This window comes from Podospora anserina, chromosome 4 (genome assembly GCF_000226545.1).
Source record: "Podospora anserina S mat+ genomic DNA chromosome 4, supercontig 4".
Classification (NCBI taxonomy): domain Eukaryota; kingdom Fungi; phylum Ascomycota; class Sordariomycetes; order Sordariales; family Podosporaceae; genus Podospora; species Podospora anserina.
In genome coordinates this window covers 2,314,598-2,338,323 of record NW_001914850.1, presented here as the reverse complement: position 1 = coordinate 2,338,323, position 23,726 = coordinate 2,314,598, and the positions used below count along the sequence as shown (strand labels likewise).

General features: G+C 52.8%; 3 protein-coding genes across 3 annotated transcripts; all 3 read left to right on the top strand.

The window, feature by feature from the left end:
• Window positions 1–1,703: 1,703 nt before the first annotated feature.
• PODANS_4_4430 (uncharacterized protein) lies at window positions 1,704–3,366 on the top strand (the record flags this gene model as incomplete). Its single annotated transcript, XM_001906381.1, has 3 exons — window positions 1,704–2,527; window positions 2,591–3,197; window positions 3,289–3,366. The coding sequence occupies 3 exons, from the start codon at window positions 1,704–1,706 to the stop codon at window positions 3,364–3,366; spliced, it is 1,509 nt and encodes a 502-aa protein (XP_001906416.1).
• A 1,680-nt stretch (window positions 3,367–5,046) lies between these two features.
• Window positions 5,047–20,304, top strand: PODANS_4_4440 (uncharacterized protein; the record flags this gene model as incomplete). Its single annotated transcript, XM_001906380.1, has 3 exons — window positions 5,047–11,286; window positions 11,340–11,410; window positions 11,478–20,304. The coding sequence occupies 3 exons, from the start codon at window positions 5,047–5,049 to the stop codon at window positions 20,302–20,304; spliced, it is 15,138 nt and encodes a 5,045-aa protein (XP_001906415.1).
• Window positions 20,305–20,690: 386 nt separating this feature from the next.
• PODANS_4_4450 (uncharacterized protein) lies at window positions 20,691–22,667 on the top strand (the record flags this gene model as incomplete). Its single annotated transcript, XM_001906379.1, has 1 exon — window positions 20,691–22,667. One exon carries the CDS (start codon window positions 20,691–20,693, stop codon window positions 22,665–22,667), a length of 1,977 nt encoding a protein of 658 aa, XP_001906414.1.
• Window positions 22,668–23,726: the final 1,059 nt, after the last annotated feature.

Sequence of the window (23,726 nt, the reverse complement as noted above, 5' to 3'; positions counted from 1 at the left end):
AGGCTGCCGCGGCTCCACCGAGCCCCACACTTTTCATCTCTGCACCTCCTCGGCAGCACACAGTGGAACCCGGCTCGGAGACAGGGCAAGGACAACCAGCTCAATTGAGTCAAATTTTGCGCAATTCCATTCCATTGTCGACTGCCAGATAGATGGTCCCAACCTGGAAGGTCATGTCATCAGCCATCAGGACCGTCTCGCCTTCCTTTACCCCGGAGCCCGTTGTTTCACACATGGCCGGCCGCACCTTTGAGGTGGAAGGGATTTTGTCGATCGAGCGGATGAGAGCCTGATGTTGGGCGATCCAATTGATCCGGAATTGATCCAACACATGCCCACGATGCCCCCCGTTGCCATGGTTGGCTGTCGGCTCGGATACCTTGAATGGCACCACCACCATCACGGCTTCTGGAACCGGGGCTCTGCCGTCCGTTGTCATACGATCAGATAAACAATTTTTTTTCCCTCGTCCCGGGACTGGCAGCCAAGAATGCGAAGTCGACTCCGCCTTCGGAGCCAGAGGGGGACTAGCCGCCGGAGGAGATGACTGGGCATTGTTGGAGCCAGCAAATAGGCTCATGGCATCCCGTCTGTCCCCGTCCGTCCCCATACAAACTGCCAATCTTCTCCACTGATTTCATCTTATCTGATCCGAAGATAACGCTGAGGAACTGGCAAGATTTGCAGATTGCGTCAGTACACGAGCCCGTCCCCATCCCCAGACACCCACACCGGCAGCAGGCCTTTCACAAAGGGACACCCACCACCGCCGTGAACACCAGCACACCACCACCCCACGACGAGATCTGTTTGCCGTGTGCCCCGTCGGTTGCAACACGGTTTCACGGTTCACGGGGAGCCAGTGAGCACCAGGTGGAAAGAAACACAAGTTGAGCATCAAGTTACCCCCATCGCCTAAAAGCCGATCCCCAGAAAACCGGCGAGGGGTCGTTTCCGTCAATCGCAACCCGAAATCGATCAAAAATTTCTCATTGCCTCCCCCCCCCCCCCCCAACCCCCCCACCAGCGAAGTATTAGATCATGTCACCGCTTGCTCGAAGAAGAAGGGTCTCCGCAATGGCGCAGGACGTTCCCTGCATCACATCGACCCAAGCTAGCTGCAATGGCTGCCAACACTCTGTTTTGCACCCCTCAACGCCCATCGACCATGAGGCAAAATGGGGCATCGCGTGGTCTCATTGCAAGGTCTAGGCGGTTACGCTAGGTTCCTGTTTCTTCGTCCCTTCCCCATGAGCAGTGCTCCGCCGTCAGGACGACTGCGTATCAAAACGGGAGCCGTGGCCGCCCTCATGCCAGCCGCGACTCTCTCCTCGTTTTCTCCTTATTCCTCCCAGTACCAAAACCATCTTTTCTCTTGGAGCCCTTCCCTCCCCCCTTTTCTGGTGTTCATCCCGTCCCGGCGGCACTTACGTCAATCTTGTTGTGGACGATCTCCAGGCCCAACACACCAGCACCGGCATCCACCAAGGAGGCCACTGCATCGGCACGACACGACGACACGACACACACACACCTTGTGCGCCACAGCTTACCGACCAGACCCACATCCTTACTCCTTCCCCGGTACTATTTGCTTGCCCTTGTGCGCCCCGAGACTGCCCATCTCCTGGAGACCAGCTTATAGCGGCACCGAAACCCGACAGTAGCATTAGGTTATCATGTCCCCACACAGCATCAGCACAATGGATGAGACCGAGGCCGTCCCCCAGCTTGTCAACGGCGCCAGCCAGTTCCCCAAGAGCCAATATGTTACTCCCACAGAGGTTGATGCCGTGCACGACCTGGTGTGCATTGGCTTCGGCCCCGCCAGCGTCGCCATTGCCATTGCTATGCACGACGCCATGGAGGCCGGCAAGCTCAAGCAGTGCCCCAAAGTCCTCTTTCTGGAGAAGCAGCCCCAGTTCGCTTGGCACGCCGGCATGCTCCTGCCCGGCGCGAAGATGCAGATTTCCTTCGTCAAGGACCTCGCCTCTCTCAGAGACCCCCGCTCTCATTTCACCTTCCTCAACTACCTCCACAAGAACGAGAGACTGGTTGACTTCATCAACCTGGACACCTTCACCCCCGCCCGCGCCGAGTTTGAGGACTATCTCCGCTGGTGCGCCAACCACTTTGAGGACGTTGTCTGCTATCAGAACGAGGTGGTCTCGGTCGCTCCTGTCCAGGAGGACGGCCCCGCCAAGATCTTTGAGGTGACATCACGCAACATCAAGACCGGTGTGACCAGCACCTACCGCACACGCAACGTTCTTGTGGCTGCTGGTGGCCAGGCCTCCCTCCCCGACATCTTCCCCGCTCACCACCCGCGTGTTATTCACTCGTCTCAGTATGCCCAACGGGCGCCTCAAATTCTTGGCGACAGGTCGGCCCCCGTTCGCGTTGCCGTGGTTGGTGCCGGCCAGAGCGCCGCCGAGATCTTCAGCAACGTCCAGAGTCTCTACCCCAACAGCAAGACCTACATGGTCATGAGATCCGAGTTCCTCCGGCCAAGTGACGATTCCCCCTTGTGAGCACCCAATCCCGACCCAGGGACGTCATGCAAGCCCCCTCGCTAACCGTGTGACTGCAGCATCAACTCCATCTTCAACCCCGAGTACATTGACCAGATCTTCCCCAAGTCCGCCGCCTACAAGGCCAAGTTTCTCCATGAAGCCCGCGCTACCAACTACAGCGTCGTCCGCCTTGAGCTGATTGAGCACCTCTTTGAGACCATGTACCACCAGAAGCGGACGTTGGGCGCAGATGAGAAGAAGTGGCCCCACAGGATTCTGGCTGGCAGAGAGCTTATCAAGGTGGAGGACAAGGGCGATGGACTGCGCATCAAGGTGGCCAGACTCTCCACCACTGGTGTGTCAGATGGCCCCCTCCTCAACGAGGAGGACCTGGATGTGGATCTCGTCATCTGCGCCACTGGCTACAAGAGAACGGCCCATGTGGACATCCTCAAGGGCGCCTATGATCTCCTTCCCGAGTTCGACGTTGCTGGTGAGCAGGAGCAGGAGCAGATTGGCGTGCCCAGAAAGGACCGGTGGGTGGTGGAGAGCGCCAACAAGGCCCAAGAGTCATCAAAGCGCGTGATTGAGGTTGGCCGTGATTACGGTGTTCGTTTTGCTAGCGGTGCCGTGGCTCAAGGCTCCGGTGTTTGGTTGCAAGGTTGCTGTGAAGGCACCCATGGTGTAAGTGCCCCATTCTCCCCCTCCTCTACACACCCTCTCTTTGCCGCGCTCCGCGTTGTGTTTTGTATCATTTGGCTAACCCCCACCCCAGTTGAGTGATACCCTACTTTCTGTTCTGTCAACACGGTCCGGCGAGATTGTTGAGTCTATTTTCGGAGTTTCCAGGTGATTGTGGAACTCAATGTCTATGCATGAATGGGTGATATGATTTTTCTGGCTGTTCTATCTCGGTTCTCTTTTCTTGTATATAATTTCATTTCATGGGTTTTGGAGTTTTTAGCATTTTCCAGGTGCTCAAAAATGGGTTTCAGGGCAATTTGAAAGCTTTCCGTATTTCTCCGGTAGCACTTCGCCGTGCTGTCTATGTTCGAAGCAGCGGGACATCTTCCGAGCAGACACGGAGGATGGAGGTGGGATGAATCCATGCATCATGTACGCATATTTGAGCAGGCATATCACGATGCGGGTGACCAAACATGGAAGACCGAAGATCGGATCAAACTGCGGGCAGCAGTGACAAACGGACAAGAAGCCCACTTTCGGCGTCTCTCCCGAGCGCGGCCTTTGCAACACCGATCATGACCGAGCCCGAAGACGTGGAGTTGGGGGCCCACGACTCTCGCCCACAGTCTTCATGACGCAATGACAAGTTGAAAAGCCCGCTATGACTAAGAACGAGGCGGTTCAAAAGAGGGGTTCTTTTAAGCTTAAGATCAAACATTGGACCACTTATGAACTCTGGCAGGAACCCAGGAGTACAGAACAGGACCCCCTTTCCAGGCTGTTTACGTTGGCATTCGCCAGGCTCTTACCCAACTGTACTTGTTCACAGACTTGCAACACCTACCCAACAAAGTTGGACGAGTAACGTTTCGAATCTGGCTTGGGTTCGAGTACGCTGTTGGCTGCTGGAGATATTGCCCTTCCCGTAACTAGGTACGTAGCTGTTGCCTCTTTCTTGTACAGAACAGATGGAGGGTAGATGTAAGGTGAAATGCCGCTCCTTCCACACACCCATCCAATCGCGTCCACTTGTGATGCAGATGAGAACGAGCTAGCAGGCAAATATTTTTTTCAGGACGGCGGGGGGCATGTTACATACGTCGATTCGAGCCATGGTCTGAGGTCCATGTGGTGGAGGCTGACAAAACAGAACTGTACCGTTCCGTGGACGGCGGCACGCGGCAAGAACCCCTTCCATGACAACCCTTGCCCATCCCGCTGCCAACCCTCTTTTCCTGGTTTGATTTTGTGGGCCAACAACCCCCATCCATCGTCCGCTCACTCTGGTCACCACCGCCCCATCTCCCCATCCACCCGCCAGCGCCGGTGTTCCTGGTAACCCTAAACCTGGAACCTCGTCGTCGACAAATACAAACCTGCAGTGCTGGAGCAAGCCAGATCTGGCCAATAACCGCCCGTTCATATCAAATCAAACCTCCGCCAGTCGCTCACCTCGGCTTTCTTTCCAGCCAATCATCGCCACGCCATTTTCACTGTTAACTTGGCACCAGGACGCCGGGACACAGGGCTGCCCGTTAGATAGGTACGTACCGCCCATGTCTTGTCTACCTCTGGCAGATTGCCGAGCTAGGAAGGAATCTGGTGTGAATCTTTCCTCTTAGTGGCTGCAGCACAAGGCGCGTTGAGAGTAGTGACCTTGGAGGGTACCGCGAAGAGAGCTTGTACCCGGTGTGCCATCGTCACCCATTCATGTTTCCTTGATCCTCACCTACCTGCTCTGGTTTTCAGACTTCATTTCAGTTGAGTTGTTTCACTTGCTACATTTTACGGTACAAGATATTAACATCACTCTGCAGCCAACAAACGAGATAGAAACCATCCTATGATGGACCCCTCCGTATCACAAAAATCCCACCAAGTGGACGAAAGGCTCTCCGTTCTCAATCACCCACCAAAACGCTTGAATGGGCCAAGTCTGTTGCATCTTCTCGTTCACCAAACGTCTGCAGAGCCGGCTATTGATTTCTTGGACGATGAGGGCCGCCAAATCTCCATCTCATACCCCCAACTACACCATGCGTCCAGCGCTCTTGCATCCGCAATTCAAGCACAGGTTGGGTCCCGGGATAACAACAGACAGTTTGTCGTTCCTGTCCTTGTCCCGCAAGGCCCAAACCTGTACATTGCACTGCTAGCCATTCTAAAAGCCGGCGGTGCCTTTTGCCCGCTCAACTTGGACGTTCCCCTCGAGAGAGGCCAGTTCATCCTCGACGACGTGGAAGCCAAAGTAGTCATCACGACCCACGAGCTGGCCAACAAGCTTCCACCAGTCGGCCAAACCGGGCGGATTGTGCTCCTCGTTGGAGAGAACACACCAGCCAGGGCTGCCAGGCAATCAACAGGTGATCCACAGCATTATGAGCCGAAGCCTCAGGATCTGGCCTACGTGATGTACACTTCAGGCTCAACCGGCACACCAAAAGGAGTTGGTGTCTCGCATGACGCAGCAACTCAAAGTTTGCTCGCCCATGATCGACACGTCCCGCCCTTCTCGAGATTTCTTCAGTTCGCAGCTCCAACCTTTGACGTGTCCGTGTTTGAGATATTCTTTCCACTTTTCAGAGGCAAGACCTTGGTGAGTTGCACGCGAGGTGCAATGCTTAACGACCTGCCGGGTATCATCAGGCGAATGTCGGTCGATGCTTGTGAGCTGACCCCAAGTGTGGCGGGCAGCTTGCTTCGAAAACGCGATAGTGCTCCCTGTCTGCAGCTTCTTCTCACCATTGGAGAGATGCTCACAAAGCCTGTGGTTGAGGAATTCGGCGGCAGCGAGGAGAAGGAAAGCATGCTTTGGGGTATGTATGGGCCAACCGAGGCCGCCATTCACTGCACCGTTCAGCCCTCTTTTGCTTGCAGCATGTCCACAGCCAACATTGGCATCCCGTTCGACACGGTGTCTGCATTTGTACTTAACATTCCCGAGGACGAGTCCGAGCCTCCAAACTTTAGGGTTCTCTCGCTTGGGGAAGTCGGAGAGCTTGCTGTCGGTGGACCTCAAGTTGCAGACTGCTACGTCAACCGGCCCGAGATGACGGCAAAGGCCTTTGTCGAAACGCCATACGGCCGTTTGTACCGAACAGGAGACAAGGCACGCATACTGCCCGACGGCACGCTTGAGTGTTTGGGACGCATAGGAGGCGGCCAGGTCAAGCTCCGTGGGCAGCGAATGGAGCTTGGAGAGGTGGAACATGCCGCGCTGAGAACGACAGGTTGTCATAGCGCTGTCGCCGCAGTCATCAACTCGATCTTGGTTCTCTTCTGTGCAGTGGATCATACGGATGGCATGGGCAACGCCGTGGAAGCTTCCTGTCGCGCTTGGCTCCCGGGGTTCATGTTGCCTGGTGACGTTATCGTCATGGACGCCTTTCCTCGACTCCCCTCGGGCAAAATCGATCGGAAGAGACTTGTTACCGAGTACAACAACTCACAAGCGGGGTCTGAGGTCATTCAACAAGGCATTTTCAGAGATGATTTTGAACGAAAACTGTGCTCTTTGGCCGCGACCGTTCTCGGCACCGAGGTGAAACCGGGTCAGAACTTGCTTCAAATGGGTCTTGATTCACTGGCTGCTATACGACTTGCCTCCTTATTACGCCAGGCCGGTATTGATAGTGATGCGATCGAGATCTTGAGGTCCCGCACAATCTCAGCGCTGCATGCATGCGTGTCCGAAAAGCAAGGCCATCGACCAGCCTCCATTCTGGATACCTTTCACCCCCGCGCATGGCAACCAGACGTCCCGGCAGTACTCGCGCAGAGGTCTGAGCTGTTTAGAGACAACAGGCCGGTTCAGTCGGTTTACCCCTGCACACCCCTCCAGATCTCGATGCTCGCCGAAACTGCAGCCAATCCTCGTGCATATTGCAACTGGATCAAACTTCGATTCCCGATCCCTTGCTCGCCAGACTCCGTCCGCTCTTGGTTCTTGAGGCTTGTTGAGAGAAATGAGATACTGCGTACCGGCTTTGTCCACCACGATGGTGACTTTTTTCAAGTCGTCTTTGAACGCGCCTGCGAATCATGCATCTCATTCTCAGACTCGCCAGTTTGTGAGTTTGAACTGCGAGATGACCAGGACTTTCTCACGCCTTTCAAAGTGCAAATCTCGGATGCTCAAACCATCGGTGAACCCGCTGATGTTGAGGCTGTGGTACACCTTCATCATGCGATATATGATGGCTGGTCATGGGACTTGGCTATGGCTGACCTTGCGGCGCTTATGCAAGGAGAACAGCTTGGTGAGCGCCCACAGTTCAGCAAGATCGCCTGCTACTATGCCTCCCCGTGTTTTCGTCACATTTCGGATGCTGCTAAAGAATTTTGGGCGGCAAATCTTCGAGGGTTCCAACCAGCGGCGCTTCCGATCTTACGAGCTGGCACAGCAAAGGTGTCTCCTACCTCTACCTCCAGTGTCATTGTGGACATCAACCCAAACGAGCTAAGGAGATCACTAGATGACATCCAGTGCGGGATTCAGACCATCTTCCAGGCTTCGGTCGCCTGGATCTGGAGTGCTATGGTTGGGAGTGACGATGTTGTGGTCGGTACCGTGACATCTGGCAGGACACTGCCAATCTCGATGATCGAGGATGTGATGGGGCCTTGCATCGCCACAGTGCCACTTCGTACCGACTTCTCACAAGTCAGCAGTATTGCCGATCTCCTTGTCAGCACTCAAGCGACCAGTAGAGCCATTCTCGAATACAGTACCTTGCCTCTTTCAGAGATCAGGCGGGCAGCGGGAGTCCGGCCAGGGCAGCCCTTTTATGATGTTTTGTTCGTTTATCAGCAGTCACTTCAAACCAGCAAACCAGACTGTGTCAGGGGATTCGAAGAGGTTGACCATCAGGATTTCTTGGAAACGCAGCTTGTTGTCGAGGTGGAGCCAAGAGCTCATGACTTTGTTCTCCGTATTACATCGCACGAGAACACGTTCCCTGATCAGCAAGCCATAGCCCTGGGCTGTTGTATCGCCGAGATGGCTTCATGGATGCTCAGGAATCTCGACTCCAAGATTACAGGGATACAAGCAGCCTTCTCCCAGTCGCTCCTCTCCGTATTCAACCCCAAGCCGGTGACCTTTGCTGGAATTCCTGATCTAGCTCACGCCATTGACGTGGTGGCCGCAAACCACCCTGACAAGGAAGCTCTGTGCTTTGCACATCGTATTTCGGATGATCTTGTCAAAACAACCACGTTATCATTTGCCCAGCTCAACCAAACCGCCAATCAAATTGCATGGCACCTTCAAAAACATGGGCTGAAGGAGGGGGCAGTCGTGGCCATTATCATGGAGAAGTCCGTCATCCTCTACGCTGGTATCCTTGCCATCCTCAAAGCTGGCTGTGGCTATCTACCCCTTCTGCCCACTACCCCGGAGACGCGTATCGGCACCATTCTGCAGCAGGCCGGAGTCAGTTTCTGCCTCACGGACAGGATCACTCGAGACAAACTATCCCCTCAGCTTTGCCCCACTATCATGGACCTCGACGGGCTCGAATACATGTCGCTTCCAGTTAAGGCTATTACACCAAATCCTGACCCCTCGAGGCTAGCCTATGTCATCTACACATCTGGCAGCACCGGTGTACCGAAGGGGGTTTGCGTGACCCAGTTAAACATCATGAGCAATCTCGATGTTTTGTCCAGAATCTACCCTGTAAAGGGCTGCTCCAGACTGCTTCAGTCTTGTTCTCAGGCATTTGATGTCTCAGTCTTTGAGGTATTTTTCGCCTGGACCCAAGGCATGTGCCTCTGCTCTGGCAAAAACGACACCCTTTTTGAGGATCTCGAGAGATCAATCAGGATGCTTGAGGTCACCCACTTAAGCATGACCCCAACAGTGGCATCTCTGGTCGATCCGGACAAGGTTCCAGCGGTGGAGTTTCTGGTGACGGCCGGCGAAGCCATGACGGAGGCAGTCGCCAAGAAATGGGGGAGGAAGCTGTTCCAGGGGTACGGCCCGTCAGAGACTACAAACATCTGCAGTGTGAAGAAGATGGGGCCGAACCAGGCAATCCAGCATCTTGGTTGGTCTTTTGAAAACACTTCGACTGTTGTTTTATTCAAGGATAGTGAACACGTTGTTCCACTGGGCTGCCTCGGCGAATTTTGCTTTGGCGGTGATCAGGTTGCTCAGGGATATCTCGCCATGCCCGCCCTAACTTCATCAAAATTCATCGATCACCCCACCTATGGTAGGCTCTATCGATCCGGAGATATTGGACGTATGCTCCCGGATGGATCAATGGTCATTCTTGGTCGCGTGGACGACCAGGTTAAGCTCCGCGGACAGCGGGTGGAGCTCGGGGAGATCACAGCGACGTTGCGGCTCTCGAGTGCGGTCGAGGATTGTGCAAGTCTGTTCTTGCGAGCGGGACCGGAAGACTCCCGGGATCAAATAGTCTCTTACTTTGTCCCCAGCGGCATCCAAGCAAACGAATATTCTCTGTTGGAACTCAACAATGATCTCCGACAAAAGGTGCAGTCGCTGTTTCGAGTGCTCACTTCAAAATTACCGCAGTACATGGTGCCATCGGCGATACTCCCCATTTCCGTCTTGCCGACCACAGCGTCTGGAAAGTTGGACAGGGAACGGCTTACCGCCTCCTACCGAATGCTCAGCCAAGAGTACCTCGCATCGGTGACCGATCACGTCGCCGACAACGACGAGGACCATGAGGAATGGACAACAGCCGAGCAGAAAGTAGCTCGTGTGGTTACAGAGGCCCTCAAGATTTCAAGGCACGAGGTCCAACGATGGACATCTCTGGTTACGCTTGGTCTGGACTCCATCTCTGCCATTCAATTGGCGAGGTCATTCTACTCACAACTTGGTCAACGCATTCCGATCTCGACCATCCTGCAAAATCCAAATGTTTCCCGGCTTGCTAAGATCCTTCTCGATCTCGAAAAGACAACATCCGAGCCACCAAAAGCCCAGGACCTGTTACCGAAGACCCTCTTGGCGTCGCTGAAGGAAATACTTCGACAGCAAGGAACATCGGCTCAAGAGATTCTACCATGTACCCCGTTGCAAGAGGGAATGTTGGCAGCCACGGCGAGCAAGGAAGCTTATATCAATCGCATGCTGTTTCTCGTCAGTGGAGATCCTGCGCAGCTAGAGACAGCCTGGAACGCGATGGTATTACGGCATGGCATTCTTCGGACCTGCTTTATGACCACTTCCAGTAGCCAGCACCCCATAGTTCAAATTGTGCTCGATAGCTGGCAGCCGGACTGGCGTGAGTTTGACGCTTCAAAAGAACAAATCCCTTCCTGTGTGGCTGAGCAAATCAATCTGCTGGGCGATGGCGTTGACTCTCTTCGACCTATGATCTCACTTGCCTGGATCAAGAACAAGACTCAGAGATACTTATCCTTTGTCTGTCATCATGCTCTTTATGATGGTGTCGCTGTTGAGCGCCTTCTTTATGAGATTGAGAAGACTTATCATGGGCTTTCGCTGCCACCGACGCCATCATATGCCGCCTTTCTCCAAGAATCTTCGACTTTGCCGGAGCAAACAGATAGTTTCTGGGCTACCCATCTGTCTGGAATGCAACCGAAGCTGGTCACGGAGCTGATAAAAGGCGATGAAAAGGCAAACATAGCCATCAAAACTCGACGACTTCAGCTTCCTCTCTCAGAAGTCAGAGCAAAGATCAAGGAAATAGGGGTTCCTCTTCTTGCACTGGTTCAGTCTTGTTGGGCAACCACACTAGGGTGTCTTTTAGACACTGATGATGTATGCTTTGGAAATGTGGTCAACGGACGATCCGTTCCTATGGAAGGTATCGGCGAGCTGGTTGCCCCTTGTTTTAATACCCTCCCTGTGAGAGTCAACCTCTCCGAGGTCCACCAGCGACTCGACTTGATCAAAAAAGTTCAAAAGACCAGCACAGCATCTTTGGACTATCAGTTTACCCCGCTTCGACGTATTAAATCTCTAGCTTCGCAACATGCAAACCTGCGTTTATTCGATACCCTTTTGTTACTACAACAATCCCCTCGGTGCCTAGATAGCCGAGTCTGGAAATTGGAACAAGACGATGGCGAGATGGACGTAAGTCGCTGAATCCCCCAGTTGTTTCTTTCACCCTTGCTTATACATCGCAGATCCCGCTTGTTTGTGAGGTCATCCCCGATACAGCGACAGATGCAGTGACCGTAAAGCTCCACGGGCAAAGGTAAACATCCACACCTTTCCTTCAGAGGGCGCTGATGATAGCCACCAATTAACACCTGATTCGATAGGCTCTCGACCGATACTCATCAGGTCGTATTGGATCTTTTTGTATATGCTGTTGAGATGCACCTTCAGTATCCGGCTGGTCGTCTTCTTACCCTGGACAGCCTTCCACAATCGTTGCAAGACAGACTCTCGCTCATTTCCCATTCCCGGCCATTACCCGGCAGCCAAAATCTGATTCCACCTGAAGACCACTCAGAGGAAGCATGGACTGCCACGGAAATCGCAGTTCGTCAGGTTTTTGCTACCTTATCGTCATGCGACCCCAGGGACGTGCGAAGATCCACGACCATTTATCGGCTCGGCCTAGACAGTATCAGCGCTGTCCAAGTGGCTTCTATGCTTCGTCAGTCCGGGTACCACGTTCTTGCTAGTGACGTGGTTTCAAATCCCACTTGCCAGGGATTGGCTCACCATATTACTTCCGGCAAGGGAGTCAAAATACGCACGCCGCAGTACGACTTTGCCAGCTTTGATTCCCAAGTTCGCCCACAGATTCTTGCACGGGGTGTGGTGGAACCCAGCATGGTGGAAAAGGTTTTGCCCTGCACGCCTTTACAATCCAGTATGATGGCGCAGTTTGTTACATCTGGTGGCAGGGACTATCTCAACTACCTGGCTTTTGAGTTTGACACTCCTATTCCCGTTGCCAAGATGCACGAGGCATGGCAAGCAGTTTGTGCAACGTATCCTATCCTACGGACGGGCCTTGCGCCTGTCGAGCACCAAGACTGTGATTTTGCCATGATTCAATACTACACACCCTCCTTTGTCCCCTTACTCAACACCTTTACTAGCCCTGAAGTTGCCTTCGACTTGGACCAATGGCGCCTCGGAACCCGCCACCAAATTGTTGAAGCACCACACAAGAGACTCTTCGCTATTGCCTTTGTGCAAGAGGTCAGCCATCTGACCATGCACTTGGCCATACATCACGCTCTCTACGACGCACAGTCTCTTCAACTAATTTTGTCGGATTTCTCCAAGGCATTGCATGAGCTCAATATCATCCAACGCGACAATGATGAGAATGCTTTGGGTGAGATCTTGGATGAGGTATCGACCTCCTCTGACAAGATTGAAAGCTTCTGGAAGCAAAGGGGCCAGCAGGTGGTGGTGAATGGTTTTCCCACCATGACACCGCTCCGTCAGGAATCGCGTGAGATTATGACGCAGTCCCTCATCAGCCAGGTGCCCATGATCAGCCTGGAAGAGGCTGTCAGAAGCTCGGGTTATTCCATGCAAGCTGTTCTTCAAGCTGCCTGGACGCGCGTCTTGTCATCATATCTCGGTGAACAGTCTGTCGTCTTTGGCGTGGTGTTGTCTGGGCGCAACTCTGAAGCAACACGCAAAGCAGCCTTTCCCTGCATTGGTACCCTGCCGATTATTGCAACACACACCGAGTCCAACCGTAAGCTCTTGGCACAGATGATGCAGTACAACGCCGAGATCTATTCCCAGCAACATCAGCCCTTAACAAGGATCCAGAAATGGCTTGGATATGCCGACGCAAAGTTGTTTGATACCTTGCTGGTGTATCAAAAGCTTGATGTTGACAACGCTGAAACGAGGCCCTGGCGAGTGATTGAGGATCAGGCCAACATCGACTATCCCATCTCTATAGAGGTTGAACCTTTGGCAGAAGATCGGCTCAAATATCAGATCACGTTCTTCACTGATGTGCTCCCCAGCGAGCAGAGCGAACTACTCCTTCGCCAGTTCGATGCGACAGTATGTCATTTGGCGTTCAGTCCGGACCACCTCGAAACGGAACTCTTCTTGGGTGCGCCCAACCTTTTCTCGGTTCTACCACCAAAAAAGCCCGAGCTCCCAACAGGAGTAAGGTTCTTGCACCAGTTCGTCGAGCGCCAAAGTCTTGAGACGCCGGAGGCTAGTGCTTTGCAGTTTGTGGAGTCGTTCGACGGAGACGTGCCGATTGATCAGAGGTGGACGTACAAGGAGCTCGACAAGAACGGAAATCGGGTTGCCAAGTTGTTGACTCAGCATGCAAAGGTCGGAGACATCGTCGCGGTGTACTTCGACAAGTGTCCCGAGGCATACTTTTCCATCCTCGGCATCCTCAAAGCTGGTTGCGCGTTCGTTGCCTTGGACCCTGGGGCACCGGCATCACGCAATGAGTTCATCTTGAAGGACTCGGGTGCCTCGGCACTTCTGACAGCAGATGCCAGGAAGAGGTCCCTTGGGTTTGAAGTCTCTATTCCGGTCATGGCCATCAACCAAGAGACACTCCGGCTGCTCTCCACTGAACCTGTCGTGCTCAGTCCATCTCTTGAGCCAAGCAATGCCTGCTACTGTTTGTACACTTCGGGTACTACCGGAACACCAAAGGGTTGCGAAATCACACACGACAACGCGGTTCAGTGCATGCTTGCTTTTCGGCACATCTTCGAGGGCAAATGGGAGCCCGAGTCACGCTGGTTGCAGTTTGCCTCGCTTCACTTTGACGTTTCGGTCCTTGAGCAGTACTGGAGCTGGTCAGTCGGCATCACTCTTGTTGCTGCTCCACGAGATATCATTTTGGAGGATCTGTCTGGCACCATCTCCCGCTTGGGAATCACACACATTGATCTTACACCGAGTCTGGCTCGACTGGTGCATCCGGATGATGTTCCCAGTTTGTGCAAAGGTGTCTTCATCACAGGTGGAGAATCGCTCAAGCAAGAGATTCTCGATATTTGGGGCGACAAGAGAGTCATATACAATTTCTACGGCCCCACAGAAGCAACCATTGGTGTCACGGTTTATCCTCAAGTACCCATCAACGGCAGGGCTTCCAACATTGGGAAGCAGTTCATCAACGTCGGATCATTCGTACTGAAGCCCGGAACAGATACGCCTGTTTTACGCGGCGGCGTGGGCGAACTTTGTGTGTCTGGCCGCCTCGTAGGCAAGGGCTATCTTGGGCGACAAGACCTGACTAGGGAGCGATTTCCGTTGCTGCAACCGTTTGGAGAGCGTGTGTATCGGACCGGAGATTTGGTTCGGCTTCTTCACGATGGTTGCTTTGACTTCTTGGGCAGAGCAGATGACCAGGTCAAACTTCGCGGGCAGCGGTTAGAAATTGGCGAGATTAATCACGCAATCCGAAAAGGTGTGTCTGAGATCCGGGATGTAGCTACCCTCGTGGTTCGCAACGAGACCCAGCAAAAAGACCTGTTGGTATCCTTCATCATGAACGACGAGGGGAGCAAGAAAAGCCCCGACCAAGCTTTGAGCCTCATCGAGGGAACGGAAGCTGCTGAGCTATGCCGAAGAGCTCGAGATGCGTGTCGTTCGAGGCTCCCCGGGTACATGGTTCCAACATATGTGCTCCAACTGCCATTCATCCCCCTTTCGGCCAACAATAAGGCTGAAATCAAAAAGCTTAGACAATTCTTTGCTACCATCGAACATGAAAGACTGATTTCTTGGGCGTCGGCTGCCGACAGGTCTTCTGGAGAGCTGAGCCCAACGGGCATGCAAATAGCCAGAGTCATTGCCGCCATGCAGCGGATCGACATCGCTAGTATCACTCCAGGGTCAAGTATTTTCGAGTTGGGTATTGATTCAATCTCAGTCCTCCGGCTATCGCGCGCCCTCAAGGACAGCGAGCAACTCCACGCCAGCCCTGCCACCATCCTCAGGAATCCCTTGATTGGGGACCTGTCCCAGGCTCTGAAGAGCAAGGAGAGCTCTCCTGGGACGGAATCAGTGGCATCTGCTCGGCAACTTGTACAGGCTTGTGCTCACAGATTTCGGTCTCATGTGTGTGGAGAGCTACTCGTTTCCCTTGACGATATTCAATACATCGCTCCTTGCTCGCCACTGCAACAAGGCATGCTTTCCCGGTCCGCCGACAACGCTTATTTCAACACATTTCGTTTCGATCTAGCAGCCGATGTTGAACCCGGGCTGCTTCGCAGGGCTCTGGAGAGCACCATGGTGGCATTCCCCATCTTGAGAACCAAGTTCGTTGAAACGACAGATGGCTTTATTCAGGTTGCACTCAAAAGAGTCAAACTCCCATGGGTAACCATGTCTCTGGACAACGAAAGGCAGTCACATCAAGCCTGGACGCCACAGCTGGGGTCCATAGATACACCTTCATTGGACATTTCCAACCCAACTCTAGAGATTGTCCCTACCTCGCTCGACGGCGAAATGCCTCTTCAATACATCGATAGCTCTATTTTGCCCGTGTGGGGATGCCTCCCGGACAAGGAGAGTGCGCCATTGAAACAAAGCGGGTCGGCCCTCCATTCAGATGAACTGGTCACAGAGGCAGTTGCGAGATGGAGAACGTCGTGGATCGCTCGGAACAGACAGCGCTTGATTCAACCATTCGAGGTTGCGTACCTAGACAGCCCTCGGCATCTTGTCCTTCACATTTTCCATGGCCTTTACGACGGCAACAGCTTGAAGCTCATCTTGAACCGGATAGCTTCGGAATATCAGGCCTTAGCCAATGGCTTGACCGACACTTTCACAGATTCTGCCCCGTCATTCCTGCAGGCGCTGTGCTATGGGCCGCTCCGCAACTTCACAAGCAGCAGGCAATTCTGGACCCAACATCTACAAGGTTCGACGCCTCTGTCTGAGCCCGATAAAGCCCATTCGAGCAAAAATGCCGTCAGGGTCCGGTCAGGCCTTTCGTTTAGAAAGTTGGAAGAGCTTAAGTCTATACTCCGAGTGACGCATCAGGCGATTGTGCTAGCCGTGTGGGTTGGCGTTCTTGCGAAAAGGCTCGCGATTAACCCCACAATCGGCATGATTGTTTCCGGAAGAGCCATGGATTTGGAAGCCGCTGATCGAATCGTCGGTCCCCTATTCAACACACTTCCATTTTACGCTCGAATTACAAGCACCGAGGGGGGTAGGTGGACTACTTGGTCCTCTCTGATTCAGCAATGCCACAACTTCAACACTGCTGTGCTCGAATTTCAGCACGTTGCTCTCCGAGATATTCAGAAATGGTGCTCTGGTGGCAGGCCACTGTTTGACACCTTGTTCTCGTTTCAACTTCAAGATGAAACCATGAGCGAGCACTGTTCTTCGCTGTGGAAGGAAGTGGAGGTAGACCATACTCCAGACTACCCGCTCGCACTGGATGTGACGCTGAACTCTGACGGCAATCTGAGCCTCTTGCTTGTATCGCAGGAGCATGCATTTGACCACAAAAGCTTGTCAGGCATTATGGAAGAGATAGTCGAAGTTTTGGCATCCATGCCACAGCGACTAGACGAGTCCGTCGTTGAGGGTGGCGGCGGCGGCGACCTCGCATCAGTCCGGGCCCAGCAAAACACAGGTATCGACAGCCAAACTTCGTCCTCTCAAATTGGGGCCCATGCGGTATCCAAGTTCATCTGGACGGAGGATGCATCCAAAATTCGACGCGAGATAGCAGAGCTGGCGGAGACACCTGTGGATCTTGTTACTGAGACGGTGCCGGTTTTTGAACTGGGTCTTGACAGTATCGACATGATCAAGCTGTCCGCGAGACTCAAGAGAAAGCATGGTCTGCTGCTTGGTACCAGCGACCTCATGAAGGCACAAACTATTCAGAGCATGGTCCAGTTACTTCAAGACAGAGCCGAGTCTTATGACGTACCAGAGGAGATTCAAATCTCGGAGAAGGACCAGACAATGTCAAGTCTTGTGGAAATCGTTGGGCGTGACGCACTGCCCCCAACCCCTCTGCAAGAAGCTATGGTTGCCGACATGATCGAATCAGATTTTCAGCTGTATTTCAATCACGATATCTGGAAGCTATCCCCTGGTGTAGATGTCACTCGACTCAAGTCCGCTTGGAAAGCGGTGGTTCAGCATTCGGAGATCTTACGAACAGTCTTCGTGCCCGTTGAAGCGAAACAGTTTGACTTTGCATACTGCCAAGTCACAAAGCCTGAATTCCAGGGTAATCTCATCTTTGAGGCGAACTTGACGAGTGTCGATAAGCTTGGGGGCCTCTGTGAAGCTGCCCGTCTACGAGCTGTTGGCGGTGCTGGCCAGAAAGAACTCTTACAGATTACCTTTGCCACCATCAACAAATCGGACGAAGTATTTGCCATTCTTTCCATCTCCCATGCGCTTTATGACGGCTGGTCTTTGGGACTGCTTCACCAGGATGTTCGTGCGGCCTATCAGGGGGTCTCAGGAGTATCGACGAAAATTGATCACAGCACTTTGGTTGATCAACTGTTGCTTTCAAACCAGCCAGACGCCTCGACATTTTGGTCCGGCTTTCTGGAGGGTGCCTCGTCTACTATATTCCCACTGAAGCCCTTGCCCCATCAGCAGGGTATACATCGAGTCGAGTATGCATCTGCATCCACAAGATTTAATATCACACAGTTCTGCAAGTCCATTGGTATTACCCTCCAGGTCCTTGGTCAAGCCTGCTGGGCGGCTCTACTGGCATCTCGAACGGGGTCGCTTGATGTCACATTTGGTGTAGTTCTCTCAGGCCGCGACAGCGAAGAGTTGGAAAAGGTCATGTTCCCAACCATGAACACGGTCGCGATCAGGAGTGTGCTACACGGCACAGTGTCGTCGTGGTTACGGTATATGCAGGATAACATGATCGGCATTCGTCCATTTCAGCATTTTGGGCTCCGTCAAGCACAGAAGCTTGCCAGATCCAACGGACCACTGTTCAACTCTTTGTTCATTCAGCAGCATACTCCTTTTGACTATTCGACAGCGGACGGTGATACTTTATGGACATCAATAGGTGGGGAGTCGGCTGTTGAGTATCCGATCTGCGTAGAGATGGAGATGTCTGGCCCTGGGCTCGTGTGGAGGGCAGCCTGCGATGGAACTTGCCTCTCACGCCAGGACGCCAAGGAGATTGTCAATCAACTGGATGCAGTCCTTCAGCATATCATTACCTCGGCGGAGGAGAGTGTCCTACTCTTTGCGGATCAGAAGGTTTCCATTTGTGGACTTCCACCAGCTGAACTTGACCATCAAAACCACACAAAGCCACAGGAGGATGGAATTGTGGAAAACGACAAAGTTTCCGCGTGGAGTTCAACAGAGTCAAGAATTCGAAATGTTCTCGCAGAAGTGTCGGGAATACCGACGGAGAGCATCTTGAAAAGTCACAGCATCTACCACCTTGGGCTTGATTCGGTCAGTGCAGTCAAGGCTAGTTCCGCTCTCCAAAAGCAGGGTATCAAGATTCGGTTCCGAGACTTGCTCAGAGCAAAGTCCATCTCTGAGATGGCCACTCTCCTACAAAACCACCCATCACCAGTTGCAATGAGGGGGATTGACCCTGTGGAAGAGTCTTCTGTTATTGATGGTCTTGGCGTTCCTGGCCTCCTTTCGGCCGCTGGAGTGCAGGAATCCACCGTTGAGACGGTCCTTCCGGCCACGTCGATGCAAGTACACATGCTTTCCGTCTGGCAGAACACACAAGGTGCCATTTTCTATCCTGAATTCCGATACGAGTTGGATGGAGCTGTCGATCTCAAGTCAATCATTGTGGCCTGGAACACCCTCAGGGCGGAAACCCCGATTCTGAGAACTCTCTTCCTTCCTACGAGGACTCGAGACGTTCCGGTACTGCAGGTTGTTATTGAGAATAACCACGCTGATATGACACCGCCACCATCTCCAGGGCCCAAGGCTAGAAGTTGGTTTACAAAGTTGAAAGAGAAGCTGTCGCCGGACCAGACTGCTTGGACGAGTTTCGCCCCTGAGCAACATAAGCGGCAGCCATTTGCAGGTCTTGAGGTCAAGCGACACGGCAAGAAATGGGCACTTGTGTTTCGGATTCATCATGCCATGTATGATGCAGTCAGCCTTCCCGCCATTCTCGTCAGGTTTTGTGCACATCTGTCAGGGGTAGAGAGGAAGCCTCAAGTTGCCACGACGGCATGGGAAAAGGCTCTTGGGGTGGAGTACTCTCCCAAAAGCAAGACAGTCAAGATGCAATTCTGGAAGGAATATTTGGCTGGTGCGAAAGCGTCATCGCTCACGCTTGAGCCAAAAACAGCCCAGCAGTCTCAGTCAAGCTCCCCAAGGCGTCGGAGGCTTCATGATATCCCCAACATATCTGCTACCCGGTCCAACCAGCCGGCAGAGCCACAGTCATGGACAAGTTTTGTCGAACACGAGGCAATCCAAGATGTCAAACCGCTTGTACAGCTTTGCATGTCCAGAGGGATCAGTCTCCAATCACTCTTTTTGGCCTCTTATGCAAAGTTCCTTTCGTCAAAAGTTGAGAAGAAAGACGTGGTGTTCGGGATCTACCTTGCCAATCAGTCGGAAGAAGATGAGCTTTTGGATCCGCCGTATCCAACGCTTCGATTGGTCCCGCTGAGAGTTAACTTTGCAAACGACGATGCCGATCTGTTTGATATTGCAAGCAGAATACAAGATGATATCCATGCCGTATCCTCAGGTGCCAATGCCACTGTTGGGCTGTGGGAGGTCGAGGACTGGACGGGGGTCATTGTGGATTCATTTGTTAATTTTATTTCCAACCCTTCTGATGGAAATGCCGTGTCGTCGCCCAAAGGAAAAGTCAAGTTGATTGCGAGTCCATTGGTAGGACAAAGGACGGTCAAAAGACGTGGTGGAGATGGGATGGAAGATATAGGTGCGAATCCAGCGAGAGGATCATATCCGGTAAGTCCTTTTTCTGTGTTCGAGTTCATCACACGGCAACTGATTCGCGAACAGGCTGCGATCGATGTCGAGGTTTCTGTCACAGGAGAGATGATGATGATCGGTGTCTTTGGACCAGGAGAAAAGGTTGGGCCAAAGGGGGCCAGTACTGCGGTGGATGAGATTGTTGAGATATTAAAGGGCTTGGTCCGGAACTGAGGAGGGATTGCTGTGTGATATTTCTACATTTGGTTCGAAGGTGTTGCTACCAATGAGATCTGAAAATGAAGTTGTCGGACGGTTATTGTATCCGTAATGGCCATCCTTTGACGTTTTGTTTGTCTGTATTTATCAAGGTACCACTGCGTGCGAAAGGCTTAGGGTTAAGCCAGGAGATAAAGCCCCACACCAGCCCCTGAGTAAGCCCCTGAGTCTGCCCCACATTTCTCGTCAGGCGCTGCCAAGAGCCAGGGCAGCAACTTATGCAACCCCTCAGTCGCACTGCGGTCAGTGAAGAATCTATATGTTTGATGACTGCTCGTGCAGTTCTTGAAAATTCCACTGCGGCCTCCTTTCTATACCTGTTTTCACCCCTATCCGTCACCATGGCAACGTCCCAATGCCCCGGCGGAATATGTGATGGATTCGTCGATCTATTACACTCTCCAGAGTCGTGGAGTGTGAGCCATCCTGGGTGGCAACATGACGCTGCCTGGGATGACATGGTCACTGCTGCAGAGTCAGGATGCAGGACTTGTCGAGTGTTTTTGAAGGCAGCAAGTTGCTTTCCTCCGCAACCTTTTTATGTCTCTTTTTTGTGCCAGCCAGCCAAGGTTTGGGGTGAAAATGGCCAATGCACATTCACTGGTGCATTCCATTTGAGCATCGTCTACCAAAACATCATCAAGCTATTCAAGCCGGATGATGGCAGCTTTTGTGACTGGCCACTGCCGCCATTACCCCAGAACAAACGGGATCTTAGCCTTGATGGAAAAGTTACCATTGCCACATCCTGGTTGACAGCATGTCGTGACAATCACTCTGACTGCAACTCCTATTCAGAAGGGGTCGATGAAGATACGACAAAGTTGCCAAAAAGGGTTCTTGACGTTTCACCGCCGGATGGACATGGACAGTTGCGTCTATATGAGACGCCAGAGGGGGCAAAAGGGAGGTACATTGCCCTGAGCCATCGTTGGGGACAGACACAGCCTCTCACCACTACCAAGGGAACGATCGGCAATTGGAAGCAGACGATCCCGTGGAAGCACGTTCCTCAAGCCTTTCGAGACGCCATCACTGTCACCCGTGAGCTTGAAACTCGATACCTCTGGATTGATAGCCTCTGTATCATCCAGGATGACCACGATGACTGGTCAAAACAAGCACCAGAAATGTGTTCCATCTACAGCAACGCTCTTCTCACCATATCTGCCACGCGCTGCGATGAGGGGTGCACGGACACCCTATTTCCTGACTTTCAGCATAGCGTCACGGTAGACGGAGATCCAAGCATCACTGTGGCAGTCCGTGCCGAGGGCCCTCATGTCTCTTCGTCGACTCATTATCCCCTACTTCAACGCGCCTGGGTCTTCCAGGAACGGCTTCTCTCGAGGCGGATCCTCCACTTTGGATACGACGAGCTCAACTGGGAGTGCATGGAGAAGGCGTGGTGTGAGTGTGACCCAAACACTATCTACGCCACCCTGCCGCATTTGAAGTCTTCCCGGAGTCGCAATCCCACCTCTGCACTGGCCCCAAATTTTCCAACCTCAGCCCATCACGACATGTGGCGAAGGATGATATACTGGTACACTCAGCAACAACTGACGTTTTCCACCGACCGTGGCCCAGCTATACTAGGCCTGGCAAAGGAGCACATGACACTCACGCGTCCCAAAAATTCCGTTTACCTCTCTGGACTTTGGTCGGATTCTCTTGTGGGGGACTTGGCCTGGGAAGTAACAGCGGTAGTGGTGGCCGGTCCAGTCAGACCAGGCACTACTGCAGAACCGCGACTCCCAGGGCCGACATGGTCTTGGACAACCGTCGCAGACGCGATCTGCATGTGGCCACTTCACTGGGTGGATAGTGCAACAACTGAAGTTCTAGACATTATCCCACCACCTGCGTTTGCAGTCCCCTCCACGATGACTTCAGCGGCACTTGATCTAGAATCGACGCGACATTGTATCACCCTCAAAGGGAAAGCACTCAAGGGCATATCAACCAAGAGCAAAGACCCTGCCGTGGCACGCGACAGAAAGAAGTTTTACAACGCTTGGTTCGAGGCTAGCTTTGGAGCCGCGTCTGGAACGTTCAATTTTGCCTCGGACTACCCTCCCCCTTCTGAAAGCGGGGACAGCATTGTCATTTCCGATGGGGAAATGGTGTGGTGGCTGCATCTTGGGAGGAATCCTGTCGAGGGGAGTAATCCGTCGAACAGACCGCTGGAGGAGATTGGGCTTGTGCTGCGTTGTGTTGACAAGACGTTGGGTTTGTATGAGAGAATTGGACTAGCGGGCTCTAGACAGGGGCAGTGGGATGATCAAGGGGAGGAGATCGTTGCAAATTTGGTGTAAGGAGGTACATAAGGAATGTCTGCACTGACCGGTCGACTGTTCACCGCTACCTTATGCATTTGAGGACACGCGGTCTTCTATAAACGCGGTCCAGAATGTCGCATGCGTAACAAGCCCATGGTGCATCGAGTAGTCTCAGAGCTCAGACCAGCTTGCTGTTGGATGTGCTCTTTGCTCTACAGGCCCACACCCCCCTGAGCCGGCCAATCAGAACCCACTAAATCCAATAGCGTTAGCAAGTCTAAGTCCATTTTACAATTTTTCACTGAGCGTGACCCAGGAATATCAGGCTTTTTACCACTACTGAGCCTACTTAGATATAATTAATATTTGTGACGAACCCCTGTACAGAACCTCTGAAAGGGATACGGGTTGAAGGTAACTTCTGACAATTGGTTCGGTGCAGCTAAACAGTGCACAACAAGATGTCTCGATGTAAACACAAGATGCCGTGAATACAAGCTTGAATTGCATACTGCGGAACTGTCTATCTACACCAGCCAGTTCCTCCGTATATATAGACCTCGTGCCAAGCCCTGATCATAGTGATCATTCCGCTCGTTCCCAATGATCACAATGATCGCTATGATCCTCCGTGGCTCCCTATTGGTTGTGTTGCCGCGATCACTGTGTCTTCCCAGTCTGCTGTCCATGATCGCGTATCCTTGTCCTGATTGGTCCTGCTAGCGATTGGCTGTGCGTCTTGTGCCCCGCACACGGTCCGTCCTGCCTGTTTGGCTTAACTGTGACAGAGCCTTGTGGAATATAGGGCCTCAGAAGCAATACAATAGCTTAGAACAATAGTGCTCACTAAAGTCCAGAGATTACGGCAACCGGAGTAGAACTCAGCTCCGTTGAGGCAATCCGAAGTCCCAGCAGGCCAGGCACTAAGGCTAGCACCCTATAAATGTAAAACGATAGTGCAACGTAGCCTATAACCTTATCTTAAACCACGCACCTTGCGGACGTTCGGACTCGAGGTTAGAGAGAGTTTCGGGAAGCGATCTTGTCACAGTTAAGCCAACAGGCAGGTTGAGCAGTATGTGGAGCACGAGGGCG